At 37.8% G+C, this 20,674-nt stretch overlaps 1 protein-coding gene across 15 annotated transcripts in view; it reads right to left on the bottom strand.

Moving 5' to 3' along the window:
- DLGAP1 (DLG associated protein 1) overlaps positions 1-20,674 on the bottom strand; it is a 396,907-nt gene that overhangs the window by 114,089 nt on the left and 262,144 nt on the right. For 14 of the 15 annotated variants that reach the window (XM_054516701.1, XM_054516658.1, XM_036398012.2 and 11 more), the window contains 2 exons: positions 19,385-20,410; positions 4,792-5,006 (listed from right to left, as the gene is read on the bottom strand). In XM_054516701.1, the coding sequence (XP_054372676.1) occupies positions 4,792-5,006; positions 19,385-20,338 (1,169 nt within the window). In that variant the 5' untranslated portion in view covers positions 20,339-20,410. Of the gene's footprint in view, positions 1-4,791; positions 5,007-10,675; positions 10,748-19,384; positions 20,411-20,674 lie in introns of those variants that run through there. The other variant, XM_036398104.2, reaches the window with a different exon arrangement.

The raw sequence follows: 20,674 nt of genomic DNA, 5'->3' as shown, positions 1-20,674 counted from the left end.
TCCAGGAGCTCACTTGATGAATTCTCAGGGAGGTGATGTGAAAATTTGAGTTCAGGATGTATAAATCAGAGCTCTCTCCTTGCTCTTGTCACTGCTACTAAGCTTGCTAACAGATTACACCACTTAATTGAGCTTGATAATTTATTGTGATTTGGTTTTCAAAACAATTTTGTCTCCAGATTCCCATAAACATACGAGTAGAAAGTACTTACACTATTTGAATTAACACATAAAAATATAAACGTAGGTGTAGACAAATAACACGCCCCTATTTTGAGATATTTTTTTGGAATGTCTCTGATAAACTTTAAAGGTAGGAATTGTATTTTAAGTCATCTATGCAGTAAATCATAGGAACAGATGCAGCTATGATGGGATTTATATAGAAAACTTCTTTACCATGGGATAAAAAGGAGAAAAGTATAATGATTATATGCTCACACTGTCTTCATCATCAGTGGTGAAATTTGGTGTGTATTGAAAAGGGATTTTGGTGCTTATAGGTTTCTCTTAATCACAGCTGACTTGAAAAAGACCACATGCCTATAAAAATGCCTTGAAAATATAGATTTGCTAAGAAAAAAACAACTCATTTCTGTTCTTCCTTCTATCCTTTTTACATAAGTTCTACAAATGCATCACAAAGTATCAAGATCATTAAAATTTTCAATTCACTAGTGATCACAGAGTACAACTTGTCTCAGAAAAAAATTTATGTGATCAAATATGAGTTCAAAAGAAAAATTCTGCAACTGTATTTAATCCAAAATCCATGTCTACAAATAAATTACTGTTAAGTTTGGTAACGTTACAGAAACCCCCTCCAAACAAACAAACAAACAAACAAACAAAACCCTCAAATAAAAGATTCAAATGGATGGAGTCCCCATAATAGCTGCAATAATGAGTTAAGAAGCATAATTTGAATCTGTGTTCTAAGCAGTGAGTATGCCTGCAGTGGAGAAGAGGAAAGAGGGAAAATGAAGTAGAAAATCTGTGGTGACAGGATCCATCCCTCAGCTCTCTTGTCCTGAACAGAATTTTGCAGTCCCTTTAATATTCCTTATCTTTTTAGGCTGGGAAAATGCTGCCAAGTTATTCCTTGTGCTGACCCACCAGCTACTTTGCTCATAGCCCTTCAAAAGAACAAAAGTGGTGGCTGGAGATCCTTCTTTGCCTTATCCAGCTACAGATCTTGATAAAGCTTTCTGGAACTTCATATCTTTCACATTTCAGTCTCTCTAGCAAACTTGGTTATAGCTGGCCAATGGATTTAAGAGTTACTGGAAGCTGGAGGTGACAGGTTGGCATGCAGACAGCAATGTAATTGCATACTTTTTATCCCATCAAAAAACCATGCTAAACATAAGCAAGGCACATATAAGTAGTGAAGGATTATGTCCTGAATCACACTCAGCTGTAACAGAATTGTCAGTTATCTGCCACCTGCACCTTCTTTGGAAGTTTGCTAACCAGACCATTTTCAATCTGCCTACAAGTGAAAGATAAACTTTTGCCACTTACTAGGAATGGCAAGAAAATACCACCTTTTTTTTCCAGCTGAATCAGTTTATCTAGACTGTGAAATCTTAAACACCAAGAGCATACTGCCAGCAAAGACAGAGAAAAAAAAATCTGCTTACTTCCTGATAGGATAATGAGAATGCAGCAGCGGAGGTGTGTATTTCAAAATCACAGCAAGCTGTGCTTTATCCAGAATGGTACCACAGCATTTGACACATGTGCTGTAACCACATGGAAACCATGGCAATGGAGGAAAATGGTAGGAGGGAGATTGTACAGTATGGCAGGGAAAAATCCTCGGCAAAACCAGGAAAATAAATTTGTATTATGTAAAGGAGATATGACACAGTTGTGCTGTTCAAAGGTTATTCCTTATATAAAAAGCAACACTGGTAATAATGAAAATACTTTCTTAGAAGAGTAGGCGCATGAGCAATAGTAGGTAGGTAGGTGGGAGGAACAGCGTGGGTTGTGAGACCAATATTAGACTTAAAGGAGTCAGAGAGGAAAAGTCCCAAAAGATGAAAAAATCACTTCAGAAAGAACAGGGAAAGCAAAAGGGAACATGTTTTTAAGTTGTTTGCTCTGCCAGAGATGAAAGTGCAGCCAACTAGAGACTGAATACAGCAAACTGAGAAAGGGAGTAGCAGAAAGAAATGCATGAGGAAGATCCCTGACAATTACTGCTGTAGAAACACTGATTTCACAGCGTGCTTTGTTCTTCATGGACAGAAAAAAACCCATAATTAAAGCAGTGAAATACCACTCAGCTTTAGGGTGTTAATAATACCCTTCGAGGTCAACTAGAAGGTCCACTAGTGACAGTAAAAGGCTGCCTGTTGCCTAGAGCAGGCTTTGGCTCATTTCCACAAAGCTCTTATTCAGGTGCAAATTGAACTTAAGTCAACAGCAAGGCAAGGAAATAACTTGTTATCACACATCACACAATTGCTTGATGACCTATATTCAGTGAGTTAGGGGCCCTAGTTTGGTCCCTGTCCAACACTGCAAAACTCTGACACAGCTCTCGGGGTAATCAGGGTAGCCATGGGATGAAAAACTAATGTCATTGTGAAGGTCAAGTCACACTATTAAGAAAGTATGAAGAAGTCTGCAAACAAAGACCTAGCTTAACAGAAGACTTCAATTCCCAGAGCAAGCACTCAGCTGTTTCTCATAAAACCCCCAGAAATTATCATGTTCAGCAGAAAGTAATGAAAGCACTGCATAATTATGTATTATACAAATTGTCTCTGAAAGTGAAAGGTTTCTCAGGAAGATATATTTCCTTAAAATATCAGCATAGATTAAAAGAAATAATTCTATTTCATCCCAATTTATGCTGAAAAGCCATTGAAAAAGAAAAGTTATTTCATACTTTCTCCTCTTTTTTGTTTTACTGCCATTTACTATTTTCCCTTCCTTCTTCTACTCCATCATTTACATCGTATTCCTGCACTGCTCCTAAACTTATGTGAAATTTACAGAGTGCAGCTTAAAATTTGGCCCATTCCTAAAAGCTTTCCCAAATAGGAAGCAATTAAAAAACATGGGAAATTAAGTATTTATACAAGCACTTTGCTGAATCACAATGACTTGAAAGCTAAAAACTTCTGCTGCGTGGCACCTCTGGTCTGACATCCTCTATGGGTGAAAAGTGACATGCAGGAGTTTCGATTTTTCACAAATCTATCTTTTTTTGCAAATCTTGTATCTACAGAAAACAGAAATGACCAAGAGCAAATACACTCATTGTGATGCATTGAACTTCACATATACTATGGAACGCTGGAAAGCATGCTTCTAAAAACTCAAAAGAATAAGCTCTGTGCCTGAAAGTGTATCCATGCATGAAGCCTGGCTGGCTGGAGTTTGTGGTGGTAAATAACATTCATGTTCACCTTGCAGAGGTTGCAATAACTGATTTCACAGGAGGAGTTTTGGCTCAGGAAAGGATGTGGTAAAGTCTTCTGGATGATGAAAGGAATCATTGGATCCCTTGAGCAAAAGCCAGCTAGATTATGAAAATCCCTGCAGAAAATGAGATTGCTTTCTCCTTTGGTCACTAATCGAAAGACAGAGAAGAAGCAATCCCAGGCTTCCCTTGAGACAAATTCAGGCAGGCTGCTATGGGAAGCTGCAGTAAGCTTGCTTTTTTCTGCTGGCCTATTCATCACTGATGTCAAGAGCATGACATTCTTAACAAGGATCAAACAGTTTTCTCTAAAATCTGCTTCTCAGATAAGGTCTCTGGAAAAAAATGGAGTAGAGGAGGACAAGGAAGGAGAAGAAATTAATCAGGGAAATGCAAAAGGAGTCTTTTGTCATTGATCATGGATACTAGAAGAGATAGAGATCCTTTTTATTTTTGCCCCCCCATTTTAAAGCTACAGCCTTAGGCAAGTTATACTAAGATTGGGTTATTTTTGGTCCAGTGAACTATGATTCACTGTTATAGCTAAGAATTTAAAAAAAGACAGAAACAACAGCTGATTTTAAATCCACACTATTTTCTTTTACGGATACAATTTATTTTCTTGCTTTAAGGGACCTTTGAATTTTTAGAATCAATTAAAATAAAATGGTAATACAAAATTGTCCATGTATGCAATTTTCCTGACAATTTGGGTGGCTTTTTTAAATGGCCCAAATAAAGGAAAAACAAATAGTGACATTTAAAAAACTCCATAAACTCATGATTCCTTTTGGCTAAAGTTTTCATAAACAATTAAAAAAATCTGATTTTGGTTCTCTACAAAATACAGTGCAATTTTGAGTGGAAAACATGGGTTTGTCTACTTTCAGACAGTCTTTGTTCTTTTTAATCAAATGTCAGGTTCTTTCTGGAGTTGAAAAGACTATCTTAGGTCTAATTTCAAATGTTGAGTATATATAAATACACAGTTACACAAAGCTTTTGCAGGCCCAAGCTGTATTTTAGCAAAGCATTCAAAGGGCGCACCTACTGTACATACTTGGATGCTCACTTAACACTAACAGGTTAAAATACTTTGTAAATTCATAGTGCTGGTTCCTTTTCATAATAACATTGAAATACACTCCCAGATTTACTCTTGTTAAGAAAAAAAACCATGCAAAAACAAGCATGATGGGACAAACTTGTTCAAATACGTTCCTGAACTGGTAGTTAGAAATAAGAGAAGAAACAAACATAGGAAACACAGAAAATGTAAAGAGAAGAAGCAAACATAGAAAATGTATGTCTTAATGGAGAGCTGTAGGTGATACAGCAGAACCTGGACTTACTTGAGGGTGGTGAGCTCGGTAAGGGATGGCTGGGTGGCCTTGAGATAACTCTCTCTCCGTGCAGCAATCTTTGGGGATGGCTTGGGGCTTGTGTCTGAGTCTCCGCTGTCATCGTCGCCCATGGCTTTGATGTAACTGCCACTGCGCATCCGGCGGCAGGGAATCTCGTCATCTTTTCCTCGTGGAGTGTAGCCAGTCCATTCATCTTGAGGAACCTGAAATGATGAACACAGTTCTCTTGTTAGCACACTCCTCCCTGATGTTATTGGTAAGCCACAACAGAGCCATAACAAAAACTCTGATGGCCAAAGGCCTTTTCATAATCTCATTTGACCATGTGTTGTTGTTGCAGTGGAGGCCCACTTCTCACCCTGCAGAGGCACAAGCACCTCCAGAGTTCTCTGCTATTTTCCATTCCTTATCTGGGAAGCTTCTATCAAACATGCTGACATAGAAGGCTTGGTTAGGTTTAATACTGGACTGGAAAAATCTTGGGTGTTTTCAGCTATTTTCATTCAAAGCCTTTATAAACCAGATCAGAGTATTTTTAGTTCAGCTCAACATATTGAATGTCTTTGGGGAGGCACAAAAGCTGAAATACAAATCCCTATATGACAATCTTTTCTGACAGAATGTACACAGGAACACTCACCAGGATGATTTTGGCTCAAGATACATTTCAAATTAGTGGAGCTATGCACTAATTATCACAAAAGTAGGTTTGCAAGTGTGAAATTTTACTAGTATTGCTTCTATAGCTTAATTAGTGCAACTGCACACCTGCAGCTTGCAGTGAGCCTCCTTTTGAATTCTGTCTGAGTCCTACAACCCTTGATTCCTTTCTTTTTCTTCTTAATGATGTGCATTATTTCTCTTGATCTGGAGTCAGTGCTGTCCCTTCTTTGTACTGGAAATCTGGAGCAGTGGGATTGTGCATTCATGAGATTTTGAGACATAACAAAGGACAGTCCAAGAGCAGAGTGTTCTTGCCCTCCCATTGTCTCCTTTCCTTTGCTCCTGGGGCTTCTGACATAAACCAGCATCCTCCTCTTTCCTGTAACTGCAGAAACAACATGCAGTAGAGCAGGGTCTTTGAAGCTATTTTGCAGAAACACCATTTTTGTCTAAAGGTGAATCTGCAAAAGGGTTTTTTAGTTAAACAAATATTGTGTTAGACTTAAATACAAGCAGTTGTGAATTTTTAGTTTGCTGCTTCTCTGATCCTTCTCAGTGAATCAACTCCATAAAACAGCCATAGCTATAATGCTCAGAAAACCTTACAAGCCACATTAAATAAGGAGGCTTGAATCTAGGTCTCTAAATTTGTCTTGCAACTTACACTCTCACCTACCAGAATAATCTTTTGTATGAGAAGTTTGTTTTTCATCAACGTTTACCTTCACCAGAAAATCTTAGGAATCCCATCACAGATTTCAGCTAGAGCATGTACATGCCAGTTTGTTTAGACAACCAAAACGAAAACATTGAAATGATTGCTAATAGCTTTGCTGTTGATTCTCACTACAAATATAAGTCTAAGTCCAGAGGCTGAAGGGCCTTTCAAATGTTACTGTTGACGCAAATAATTTTTTATGGCCTTTTTATGGCTGTTTATCAATCTATAATGCTATAAACTGCAACCCTAAATCTACTGTGCTATACAAAGGAACAAAGATATTTAATGGTCCTAAGCACATATAGGCTTATTACCAGCTATAACTAATTAATTATATAATTTTATTAATTAAACTACTCACAGCCTATGTCTTTGATTTGTTTCCTGATGATTTCAAAACCCAGGACCATGCCAAACTCCTTCCTTCATTGATTTTTCTTTTCCTGCTCCTGACATAATGATTTAGGGCCTTCCTTAAGCTGCCAGGCTCAAACAGTCCTTCTTTCCTCTTGTGTTCTGCTCTCCCCATTCTCTCTTGGTCAAGTCCAGCCTTGTAACTCACTTGGACCAGTATTTTCCTCAAAGGACTGAAGATTTAATCCTGCAGATCGACTCCAGATTGCACCGTTACCAATATTCTTTCTTAAGACCCACTCTTCCTTTTCAGGATTTACTTGTTCTCAAATGCTCCTTGATTTATTTAACTAATTCTTTCCTTGTGCCTTTTAAAAGTAAATTTCCATGTTGTCTTTAAATATCCTTCAGTTAATGGCTCTACAATTCTTATCTTCCATCAGCATGCAAAGTTTGTTGTTGTGGGTTTGGGAATGTTTTGCTCTGTGTGTGTGGTTTTTTGTTTGGCTTATTTTAAAATTTATTTTCCTGGGCTACAAGAATCTAAGTTACTTTAGGCAGAAATATAGTTCCAAGTCCAGTTTTCTTACTGAATGATGATATGCAGAATTGTGCATCTATAGGATATTACTGAATAAATACTCATAAAAACACTTGAAATATTCTTCTAGGAAAGGGTAAAGCTTTAACTAAGACTAAGAGTACCAAGTACTAATGAAATCTACTGGAAGAACAGGATTGAATGAACAGCTCTAATATTTTCCCACATTAAAAATAAAAAGAAGAATAAATATTTTCATTCTGTGGCTTCTAAGTTTATGCCTAGACAACAGGTCTGGACAGATGATGTGTTCAAAATGAAGGTAACACTCAGTAGCAATTTTGATTTTTGATATAGAAGAGTACAGAGTATTTACATTCCTCCCTTAGCCACTTATGACAGACAGAGTATAACATTTTTTTCAGGTCTTACTCTTGCATTAGTTCCAGGCCTAGAACATCATCAAACAGTGAGTATACAATCTAGATTCATACCACCTCTCCCCCACATTTTGGAACCTACAGCTTCTGCTTGCCAGTGTAAAACCTTGACTTTTCAAATCACTCATGCGAAAAAGAACTTAGGACAGGTTTAGTAAAATCAAGCTCTGCTGACATTTTGATGCCATGCTCAGATTTCAATCAGCAGTTTAAAACCTGTATTGGTGTACTTCCAATCAGTTTTTTAGGCAGCTACTGGATATCAAAGTCAGAGTATGCAGACAATCTGTGGATTATCAGAGGATATGAACTTTGATCTGTTCAATATTTTATTCATTATGCTTTAATTGAAGATCTTTGCTTTTTCTCATTAAGATAAATCCGTAAATTCTTTGATGCACTAAACAAACTATGTTAGTATCCTGTGAAGGTTGGTGCCTTTAATGGGGAAAAGGTCAGGGGAGATAAAGTTACAATGTTCATACAGCACCCATAATTCAGGTAAGCTGAACACTTGTAGTTTTACTAAATAATAGATCCACTGTTAAATTTAATGCCATGTTTATAGGTGCAATACAAGTGAGGAGATATAGTTACTGTAGAAACCCTTACTTTGGAATTACTGAGTTCTGTTATCAATATATAAGTATGAGACCTTTCATCCCAAAGCTTCTCAAAATTATTCAGATGCAATAGGCCAGGTTTTGAATGCTGGTTGCAATGGATTTACCCCAAAACTTTCTATTTACACATGCAAACACTGTGTACCATGATGAGGTCTGAGTACATTGCTCTAGGCCCTCAATTTGTATTATGTGATTGGAAGTTCCCAATTTGAGATCCGCTCCTATCAGTGAGGGGAGTAATCACTGAAAAACAGCACCTATGTTTTCAGTAGCTTTTCCACTTTTTAAAAAACACTAGCTGCAGAGAAAGAAAGCTGAGCTGTTCACACAGAGATCAGGACAAAGCAGCCTCAGTGAGTGCCACAAACCCACTGGCTGGTTTGGGTATTGGAAGTCACCTGCATGTGCAAAACCAAAGGAAATAGCACAAAAGTGACCCAATTTCCATTTCCATACTATGGGTTTAAGGGGAAAACCTGTACGTGCCAAAGAGAAAAGGATGGCCGTGGTTAAAAAACCATCCAGATTCAGAGAACAGACTAAAATACCAACCCAGATATGCTGCTAATTTCACAGAACTCACTGAGGAATCCAGAGTGTTTGTAAAAACTATCTTACCTGCCTAGACAAAGCTGCAATACAAGAATGTATTGGAAATTTTATTAAAAAGCTATTTTAGTTAAAGTTTGACCATGGGGTTTTTTTGCAGGTATTTAAGTCTGGTTTGTTTTTTTTCTAAATATTGTTTTTACTAATTTTTATTGTTTGCTTGTTTACAGTAAAATTTCAGTATATAATTGATTTTGTAGATGAAAATTTGGGTCCAGCTCCCCTTTATATTCTTTTTTCTTATTTCTTATATTACATTCACAAGAGCAAGAAAGCCTGATTTTGAAATTTGGTTTAGGCATCATAAAACTGATAAAGAGCATTTGTAGGGTAAAGAAACATTTTAGAAGTTCTGTCTCAGCTATTAACAATTGCAATACTTTTTATGAAAGGGGGTCTGTCTGTGTCTTACTTGAGTAGGACAAACAACCCTTAAAGCTCAGCATTTCCTTTCATTTCAGGCAGATAAAATAATGTCAACATTTTAATACTGCTGTGCCTGTAGTCAAATACCTCAAGCAGTACCTACTAAAAGAAGTGACCTATTTTCAGAGTGCTTTTTTGGTCCCTAAAAAGTATTGGCTGTAACAGACGTGGCTGTAACAGCTCATGCAGACAGTGCAGCTCACTGTCGCAACAGAGTGTTTCATATTATGAGAAAAAAGTAAAACATAAAGCCCTCTTCAAAATGCAAACTGCAAGAATAAAATCAATCAGATTATTACATACATTCTGTTTCTACACATATGGTACTATACATCCTGTAGAATGATTTCTTCTGCTGGTCTGGAAAAAAGGCTGGGAGAAATGTCTATGTGAGCCTCCAGCTCTCTTATTTTTTTCAAGTCAGGGGGTTTGCACCAATGTTCCCACAGGCTCTTACTTTATTTGAATGACCAATATGATGCCTTGCAAGGTCACACAAGTGCAAATGCACTGTATCTTCTGCCTTAGAGGATTAATGGGATTAAGATTGACATACTTGAGATAAAGCTGTTTCATGCTTTTAAGAAAATCGTATTATCCAATTACCTTGGCAATATTTTTTTTCCAGTATCAGAATATCAAGAGAGAACATCACTTGCATGATTGTTTTAACTCTCATGAAAAAGCTAAATTCAGATCTAACAATGAACATTGTTTTTATTAAAATTGAACTATTATTATTCACACTATCAAAGTAATAATGATCCTGGAAACATTTCATTCTCTAAATTTTTAAGCTCATGTACAAATCTTTACAAGCCTAAAAATCAAGAATGTACTTCACTTATACAAAAGGCATAGTGAAACACAACAACATTAGTACTTGACTAGAGATAGAAAATATTCAGCAAAGGCCTCTGACCCATGCAGCTTACTGAAACTTAAAACTTCAGCAAATCCCAGCAATAAATTGTTACATGTATGAACACTAGCCTGACAACAATTTCTTTCTTTTGATTAAATGGCTGATATAACATTCTTTTCTAAACAGAACAGACTATAAAGATGAAGTACTGCTACTGGCCAACATCTTACCTGGATTTAGCATCATTTAGTGTATAGATTACCTGTCCCAATCTTTAACTAAATTTATGCTGCTCTGCAGGTGTTCACACTTTGTCATTAGCCGGGTTGTACTGCCTTGTCACTTCCTTTAATGCATTTTTTGATATAAAGGAACTGGATTTTTTAATAGATAGCCTAGGACCCCTAATAAAGAAACAAAACAAACAGGTACTGGCCTCACAGTTTTCAAATATTCACTTAATAAGCTCACATGTAATAGTATGTGAAATAAACCCAGACTGTATTGACAAGGGTAAAGAAAACATTTTTTAAAATTTCAATTTCTAACCAATTAAATTAGAATATCTAATTTCCTTTATTTTTTAAATTTTTATTCCCCCCCCCCCCCAAATAGTTATTAACTTACCTTGCTGGATGAAATAGCAAACAGACTGTCTCTATAGCAAATTAAGTTCATTATTGATCTCTAGTTTGCTTTGGTTTATTGCAGCTGAAATCATTAAAGCTTCTCCCTGTGCTTTTCCAAAGCAATGTGGATGACTATAGAAGTAAACAAAAGGACTGGAAGGAGTGGCTAACCATCACTCACAGCAGTAGACTTGTAACTTTAGCTTTCTATTAGTATGCAAATACTTAATGAAATGAAATCACACAACTGAAGAACAATGTCTAATGACTGCTCAGTGCAGATTTTTCAACCCATGCAATTTGGTCTTCTTAGCCATTATTATGCCTCTTCTGCATGCTGTAAAGGAAGTTTCAATTGCCTTCTTCCACTTACTGAGCCTATTCCCAGCAGTCATGAATATTGAATTAATCAGACCAATAAGGATGAGTAACATTTCTTTCTATCAGTGTGCATATGTTAAGAATCATTGAAGTATGCAAAAAAAAAAAAGGAAGCCTTAGAAAGCAGAAAGAAAAATATATGTTTAATGAGCCTTAAGTGTTTTCAAAAAGGCAGTTAGGAGGGTTGCCTTTATTTAGGATAAATTTAATATGCTCAGTATCTGTAGCAACATTTGCTTTATCTTGTACTATTTGAGCAATCATGTTCTACTATAAATTAATTTAATTTAGCTGACTTATCTCCATATTTTTTACAAGAAGGAATTAACACCAGAACAAAGACCTGTCCGAGACAGAGCATTACTTCCTCTATCCTGTGCCCACCCCTTGCATCAAACCTGAACAAACAGGGTGTAGAACTGAAATCTTCCTTCACATAACAGTAGTGTGGAAAGTCTTCTAAACCAGTATGAATCTTGAGAGAGTCAGCCAATAGACAAAATTCTTCAAGCACCACTCCAGTTTACAATGCCCATTCACCAAAAGGTGTCTTGACCATTGGCTCATCAATCTGAATCACATTCTATTTTATGATGAGGAATATGCATCTTCTAAATGAAATTACCATGTCTTGATTCCAGATAAATATTTCTCCTTCTGCTTTATGTGTAAAAGTCCAACCAACCACGAAGAGGGGCATGCCGATACAACGATTCCATCCACTGCCTTGCACATTTGCCACTCATAAACACCTTCTGCAGAAAGGAAGCCAAACAGCAACCAGCACGTCCATTAGCTGAGGTGAACATGACTGAAGGTCACAGAGCAGGGTTCTTGGCCAGGACCTCAAACTAGAGCTGCTTCAGTGATACTCATGGATGATATCCTCCAGTGGCAGAGGGCAGACTTTCGTTCTCATCTTTTGCAGTAGCCTTGAAGCATTCAGTGCCATTGGTTATAATGACATATTGTTTCTTGGCCAGTTAAGGATGACAGGACGACTGTTAACAAAAATACCAATCCTTGAAAGGACACTTTCAATGACCAGCAGTAGAGAAATGTTAATTTCTTCTTTATATCTTCTTTTGTGATGAGTCACTTCAACAGCTGCACACAGTGACTGGTCGGCATCCAAAGCAATACTGTTAGATGAGATGCCATTTTACCTTTCTTTCACTGCGCACAGGCACAAGTCTGCTATCAAGCAGACAGCAGGAAACTGGCTAGTGGGTGGAGAACATGTAGCTGAATCTGTATCCTTGGAGGAAAACAGATGTGATGGGGAGAGCATTTTGAGAAGCAGCCCTTATGCTGTTTCTTTTGGCTGACTGTAACTCAGTAATCTCTGGTGCTTTGCTAATGTGCTCTCACAGGCAGCAGCTCTAAGTGATGCCCTTAAACTGCCATCTCCTGCTGGCTGTTGGCTTCTGTCACATTTTAGTGGCCAGCAGACACACTTCACTGACACTTTTACAATGATTTCTTTGAGATTACAGCAATACTATATACCTGTGAAATAAGCTTTCATCTGGTGGTAAGAAAACTGTCCTGGTTCTAGAACATCATAGTGTGCCTTCTCAGCAACTCCAAATGGTCACCAAAAGGTCACCTGTGTTCTATAGTAGTGTCCCATAGGATATGAAATCAAGTTCATAGTCCTGACTCTGATCTGCTGGAAACTGAATTGCTACAGACCAGGAAACCTCAAAGATTTCCTGACAAACTGGTTAGCAGGCTGGAGTTATGTCAGCAAAGCAAAGTTAGACACAAACTTATTTGCATAAAAGACTCCTGGACACAATTCAGAGACTATTTGGAAGCCCTGGCCCTTCAGAACTGTCACAATGCCTTATCCAACTGTTTGACACATTGCTTAGTCTTTGGTGAGAGAAACACATATCTATCAGAAGCCCAAAAAAGACAGTTCATTGCACAATTTCAGGATAAGAGGATGAAAGGACAAACAACACACAACAGATTGATGTTCTAATTGCTTAATTCACTAGTGACAGAAGCTCACCTGTGCAGAGCATTTGCAAAGCAGAACAAAAACTTGGCCAGATAACCCAGCTCAAACCATTCATCTGGCATTGTAGTATTTCCTCACTCAAGATCTATACTGTGAATTCCATTCTTGAAACAAGCACAATACCCCAACCCAATAATGGGATGAAGGGAAATACTCTTTATTACTTTGCACTGAGTGAGAAAATGTATCATTGCCCAGTGTTTTCTTCCCCACATTTTTCAGGTGTTTCCACAATAAAAGTTAAGGTTTCAAACTCAGAGGCAGATTGAAATGATCCTCTTTGCTGGACTTGACTTGTCTCGAAGATTTCTTGTTTTACTCTTGGTTTTGTTTTTTTTTACAGTGAAATTACTGATAAGAATGAGATTGGAATACTCCAAATATTTAAGGCTACAGGAAGGAATCAGATTCATGATTGAAACAAACCTTATCCATGAAGGAACTGAAATAGATACCAAATGCCAGCTGTTATGTGCAGCCATGATTTTAGTGAATTTCTGACCTACCAGTATATGTAATGTAGTGTTACCCGAGTAGGTTGCTAAATCCTATAAATGGTATGCCAGCAACAGGCTCTAGTTGCCAGAATTGTGTTCACTAATGGATGCACTGTTAGAAAGGAAGGATGCTAACAGAATGAACTGACAGTAACTCAAGTTAATCTGGAAAAAGTAAGGTCAGTGCCAGTACATTCAATACTTAAAAGTTACAGGATGGCAATAAAACAAAAGGACAGAAAATTACGGAATATTGGCAGATAAAGTTGCAGCTGAAATTGCTGTTGAAGAGCTCTCTTTGTACTTAGAAGGCCCCCATGACTCAAGACACCAAAGGTCAGCACAGCTTTCAATTAAGCAAATAAGAACACACCAGTTGTTAAGGTGAAATGAGTGGCAAGATGATGATCACCAATACAGCTAACAATTTTTTTGTTTATTTTTGGGTTTTTTGTTTGTTTGTTTTGATTTGTTTGATTTGTTTTTAGCTAAATTAAAGGACTGCAAAGATGAGGAAGGTGAGTATATTGAAATACTCTCCAACATATTTCTCTCAGTATAGCAATCATATCATGGGTGGGTTTGCAGGTAGGCTAAATAACCAAGATGCCTGTTTAATGGAGTTATCTGTTAGTAATATACAATTTGTAAATAAGCTGTTTTGTGCCTAATCTATATTTTCCACAAATTCCCTAGCTATAGCCATTATTCATATTACACACCTCACAATTCTGCAACCAAAATAAATTAGCTTTCTGAGAATATTTTTTTCAGTGTTAATATGCTTACACACTAGTTCATTTTAAAATTCAAGAGCATTTAAGAATTTCCAAATATTTTAATGATTATTACATTACCTGGAAGTTGACCTAGAATACATTAATACGTGCTTTACTAAGAATTAGCTCATGAGCTCATAAAAAAAAACCTTGAAACTTATACCTCATATACTTTGTAGTTCTGACTGGAAAATTGAAAGAGAAAAAACATGTGCTTCATTAATTTTCAATTTATAATGGAATATGAACCAAAAAAGTAATCAGATACATGAAAAATAGAAGATCTATATTAATGGATGTTAATACAACTTTCATATATATATATATATATATATAGTATATATATGTAAGGATATTCTGGAAGATTAATTTGAATATGGTAGTTGCATCTGAAATGCAAACACCATAAATGAGGAAAACACAAACTGAAAGTGCAGAAAACTTGCATAGATAAACTTAGTATGACAGATCTAACATAAATGGCTGTGTCATAAAGATAAACACTTTGAAGTGTAAGGCACCATGTTAAGAAATCACATTACACTTACTGGTCCTTATTAGCACCCTGACCTTTTGGTCTATTTGGTCATCCATGGACACAGGTAACAAAAAGAGGCTGGCTGTGACTGGAACTCAGCTTTCCTAAGAAACTGTGCCTTGTCCTGAGACTGGAGAACAAGTCATTTGCATAATGAGTTTCTCAGCACTACACACTGCGTACCAATGCACATTACAGGCAACCTTCACCCAGGAAACTGAGTGCAGTACTAACCAGAACCCTTGGTCACCAGAAAATTCTTATTACACCCAGAAACTTGGTTTATATTTTTTAACAGTATTTCTCACAGTATCCCACCAAAGGACAAGCAAAGCAAATGTGGAGGCTGAATGACTGCACTGTTGTGTGATGGTGTTCACAGGAGTTTTCAGGTGAGGGAAGAGACGAGAATGTTGACTCCATGTTTAGAAGGCTTGATTTATTATTTTATGATATATATATATATTACATTAAAACTATACTAGAAAGAATAGAAGGAAAAGTTTCATCTCAGAAGTCTAACTAAGCTAAGAATAGAATGGAATGAAAACAAAGGTCTGTGGCTTGGACAGAGAGAGCCAGCTCTGCTGTGACTGGTCACTAATTCCAAACATCCACATGAGACCAATCATGGATTTATGTGTTGCATTCCACAGCAGCAGATAACCACTGTTTACATTTTGTTTCTGAGGCCTCTCAGCTTCTCAGAAGGGAAAAATCCTAAGAAAGGGTTTTTAACGAAAAGATGTCTGCGACACTGTTGCCCCCACCTTCTGTGCTTCAGTTTTCAGAAGTAAAATTTCCATCCTTAGCCCCAAGTGTCTGACATAATTGATATGAGTCTCATCAGGTGCAATGAAAAGAAAACTTACGACTGACCCATATAAGAAAAGAAAATTAATCTGGAAAGCATCATTCTTTGTATTTTTCTCAGTCTCTTAACAAATGGACCAAGGACAACAGGAATGGTAATTACAGGGAACATTAAATGGCAAAACTATAATCAGAGACAAATTCTGCAGTGTATTTGATACACTATTAGCTCCAAAAATCATGAATTCATACAAAACAAAAAATGTCAGAAATATCTCCCTGTTTATTTAGACCCTATTGTTTGCAGCAAAGGACTGCTGCTTACATGTTGTCTTTGATAGTTTGGTTAATTTCACTTTTTTCCAGAGCAGAAGCTAGCAGAGAAGTAGAGGCTGTCCACTGCCTTAAATTTTTTTCTTTCAAGGGAGGGAAACCATCTTGAAGAAGCATTTTGATAAAACATGAACATTTCCTTCTCACCATCCTTCGCTGTAGTCCAACTGTAAAGCTGGATCAAATAACACTTTCCTGAAATAAAAATCAGCTCATAAAAAGAACCTTATCTTTCTACTATCCAGCTGCTCACTCTTGAAAAGAGAAATAGAAGATAAAAATGCAATTCCATTCCCAAAATGTGGGTAAGAGGAAAAGATTTGCTTGACTTTAGACTATAGTCTTTAGACTATTCTAGGACAATATCTGTTTCTGAAGATGCCCAGTGTAGACCCCAGCCTCCCCTAGAACTCCAAGGATGGACACTGTGCCTCAGCAGCAGGGCTGGAAGTGGAGCCTGGTGGGGTAAAGAAAGACAGTACAATGCAGAGGACTCTGCACTTGATCCAAATTCCAAATTATGAGAAATAAGCCCATCTGTAATACTAATTACTGCCAACACCTTCCACAGAACAGTTAAGTGGAAAATATCACAGCAAGTGAAATAATTGTTTGTTATTTCTATGTCTTTACACAGATACTTCTGTGATAAAAGCCCTTACAAACAAATGTGAAGTCAATGTCACCTGTGATCTCTGATATACTCAGATCTATCAGGATAAAGAAAACTATTCTGAGTACCCTGAGTTGGAAAGAAGTCACTCCTTCATTGAATTCAGATACTGTGACAAGAAGAGATTGCATGAACAAGTAGCTGCTCTTTGAATGATCAGAGTTTATGTTCTGAGAGTTTATGTCCTGGACCACAGACAAATTAAATTACAAGCAAGTTGGTAAATCTGTTTAACATTTAGTGAGTTACAGAAAGCAACAAAGAAGCATCATGACAACGAAATTAAATGATCAGGGTTGTCCAGTGTTGTTGTGAATTTGTAGCTTTCATCTGATTTTGTGCCTTTCCAATTGTTCTAACACAGGACACCACCATTATTGCCAGGTGCAATAATGAGAAGTGCACCTGGAAATAGCAGATGCACAGAGTAACTCTACAACTCACTAACAGAGTGGAACTCTGCTGCTGTTAATATATATTTATATTGCAGGACAGACAAAGGGCTTCAATTGGGTTCTGTGTCCCACTGTGCTGTGCATTGTGGAAACACAAAAGGGAACAAAGTCCAAGCCCCAAAGGGCTCGCAGTGTAAAAAGATAAGTGATATAGTGAAGAGAAAAGCAAGGGGATGCATTCAAAATAGACTGACTTTTTAAATACCTACATGCATTTGTCATCCCTTCAAGCTGCCAAGAGAGAAGAATAATCCTGACCTGCTTCCTCAAATCTACTGTACTCTGTTTGAATATTACTTCCAATGTTAACTGATGCCTGGTTAAGATTCTCCTTAAAAAAAAAAAAACAAAAACAAAAAAAAAACCCAGTTTTAAACTATTTGTATTTCCCTTGATTTTACAAGGGCATGCAATTAGAAACAATAAAACAAAATTAAGTGAAAACTGAAACAGAATGGGAAACACAGTGAGAAGTAGTGATTCTAAGTGAGAATTTAGTTATTCTTGCCCTTGACAATTGTTGGACATATTTTCATACAGACACAGATAATGTCCTCTAATTCCACTTGAGGAGTCTATTCCTGTCAGTTAAACATTATCTAAAGGTCCCTATGGAGGTGTTCGTTTAAAGCTGATGCTGGCACAGTTTTTCACTCTTTTCTAGCCATCTGGTCACATACTGAATTGTCAGCTATTTTATCTAAACCCAAGAGAAGGCTGAAGGAGTAAACAAAAATACCAACAAGAAAAATCTCAAGGTTCAAAGTAACCACAACACTCAAGCCTAAAGTTATGATTTCTTCTTACTCACAAAATTCACACAAAAGATACTTAATAAAAAACCCACAAAAGCTCAAAAGGTTGCAACCTGAGGCTATTTTGAAACCCCTCTCCCTCCTCAGCCTATATGCAGAGCTGTAAACACACTAAGCATTTGTATTGCCCCCTCTTCCCCCACCCCACTCCCCTAAAAAATTGATAGAAAATATACATATCCATTCCTTTACATTTAGGACTTAGCATCCCAGAGGCTGGTAATCAAAATTATTTTGCACGACACTCCATAAAACGTTTTAAGATCAATTTTTAAATGCTGATGCCTCAGTCCTACGCTTTCTCTGCATACTGACTTAAACAACAGAATGTGGAAGCTGACTGTCTCATTAAAGCACCCATATGAGAGAACCTGCTACAGCTCTATACAAATAGAAAAGAGTCCCACTACATTAAAATGAAACCGAATCATCTTAGCAAACCTCTTTTTTCCTCATGGTCTTCTCTCTTCTCTGTGCAACGTTGTTCCATCTTACACACACACTTAGATGTGCCATAAGTGCTTCTTTTAGAAAAGTGCATAAAAGCTATCCACAGCTTTCCTAAGAATGAAACAGTTTTAATATTTTCTGATCCATGTTCCTGCCACAAACATTCACCGGCAGTATGATAGCTCCAAGAGGAGACATCTGATTCTTGACATTTAAAGATACAATACTGGTGAAAAATAGTGACGCTGTATTAACTGCAAACAGCTTGTGAGGGAGTAGGTGATGTACTCCTAAAATGTATAATCAGAACAAGCAATAATTTCAACCTTTTGATTTTTTTATTTTTGACTCAGAGCCATAAAAAAGAGGAATAGCCTGATAAACAAATCTGGACACGTTACAATAACTGTTTTAAGAGAATTTATATTCTATGGCAAAAAGAAAAGTAGGCTGTTTTCCTGCTGGAGAAAGTATTAAGGTACCCCATAGTTTCTCAAAAAAGGGTCTCAAAAGCTTTCTTAAAAAATGAGCACTAAATGAAAGCAAAATTGAAATTACAGAAATCAAAGAATTTGTATCCTGGTAACATTCAGTTAATTGACATTGCAATGCTAAATGAAAGCACTAAAACATCAAATTCCCCATACCCCTACTGTGACAGCCTTATAAATTCAAAAGGTACACAGAAAGGTCTTATTTTTCCCACATGAAAAAAAATTAAAATAATCCTGTTCTAACATGAACCGTTACTTTGAAATATTGAATTCTGGACCAAAAAAAAAACCCCAAAAGCTGATATATTTTTAATTTTAGTAGTAGAACCCCTTGTTTGGTGGTCAGTGACCTCTGGGGAAAGTTGAGACATCAGAGCAAACCTCCATCCCCCACAAACACCTGAGACAAGGCAGAGCACAGTTAACAGCAACCAGTTCTCCACACTGTACCTGGAGGTACTGACATGACCGTTCCTGCTGGCACGTCTCTGCCTTCACCACTGTCTGGTCCATGTTAACTGATGCTTTCTGGTAAACTTCACGGGCTCTGCTCACGGTTAATGTAGAGGACCAAGAGCTTTTCTTCATTAACTGGGAGTCCAAATTCACAGGCAGGTTTGCACAGGTAGAGCATTTGACATCATTATTGCTTCTGGAGGACTTCACAGTATGCTCGCTAATAGTGTTATAGGCTTCCATAAAGTATTGGGAAGAAGAGCGATCGGGGCATCTTCCCATGGTCATGACCCCACTGGGACCATGATAAATGCAAACATCATTGTCCAAGTTGTCATCTGAACTCCACCATCCTGATGCATTGGATCTGGGCTTACCTTCTGATCGCCTCTCCTTACTCTTGCTGCGCTTCCCATACCTCATCGTCTGTGACTCTTCTGGGCTCGCTTTCCCCCCATTGACGCTCCCTTTGGATGGTCCTTCCAGCGAGTGGGACTTGGTGAAGAGCTTTTGGACAGAGTGAACCAGGTGCCGGATCCTGCCCGGGCTGTCGCTGCGGTGCTCCATGGCAGTTCGCTTGTACTGCAGAGTGTGGTAGCCATCCCGATTCAGGGGCAGCTGCCGCTCAAACTGGTCCAAGAGGTTGGCAGGAATGCGGTTGGTCTTGTTGGCAGTTCCGTGGGGAACCAGGGCACACTCGTCCTTGAGTTCGTGGTGGGAGCTGTAATGCCTCCGGGGAAACGTGCTGCTGGCAATCTGATCATTGTAGGGCACCATGCACTCGGCCTGGAAAGAGTTCCTTTGAGTGTAGTAAGGGTGGTCTGCGGGGTGGGGCTCCACCGGGTTTAACAAATATGGCTTCCTGTCCTGGTGGTGTGGCAGGCTGTCACATGCAGGGTCACAGGCAACCCCGTGATGGTGACTGCGGCTGCCGGATAATCCCTTCATCCTTGGTGGAAAACGAGTCCCAAAGTCATCTAATACGTATGGCTGTGCGGCAGGCAGAACTCAGAGAAAGGCCTAAAAGAAAGAAATACAACAGAACACATAATATATTCCAGCTGAGACAATAAACAGCATGTGCACACTTAACATTCTTTGTTTCTTATTGCAAAAGTGACTGGAAAAAAGTAAACATTCTCAGACTCTTTTTATCCTTTAATCTTTCCCACGTCCAGCATGGTGATAGGGATACCTAAGCAGTACACAAGCAAAATTATCTTGTTCCATTAGCTGCACACTGACACCAGGCAATGTTTCCAATATGAAAAGCAAGATAGGTAT

The sequence above is a fragment of the Molothrus ater genome, chromosome 1, assembly GCF_012460135.2.
Source record: "Molothrus ater isolate BHLD 08-10-18 breed brown headed cowbird chromosome 1, BPBGC_Mater_1.1, whole genome shotgun sequence".
Taxonomy (NCBI): Eukaryota; Metazoa; Chordata; class Aves; order Passeriformes; family Icteridae; genus Molothrus; species Molothrus ater.
This window is presented reverse-complemented; position numbering and strand designations above follow the sequence as displayed.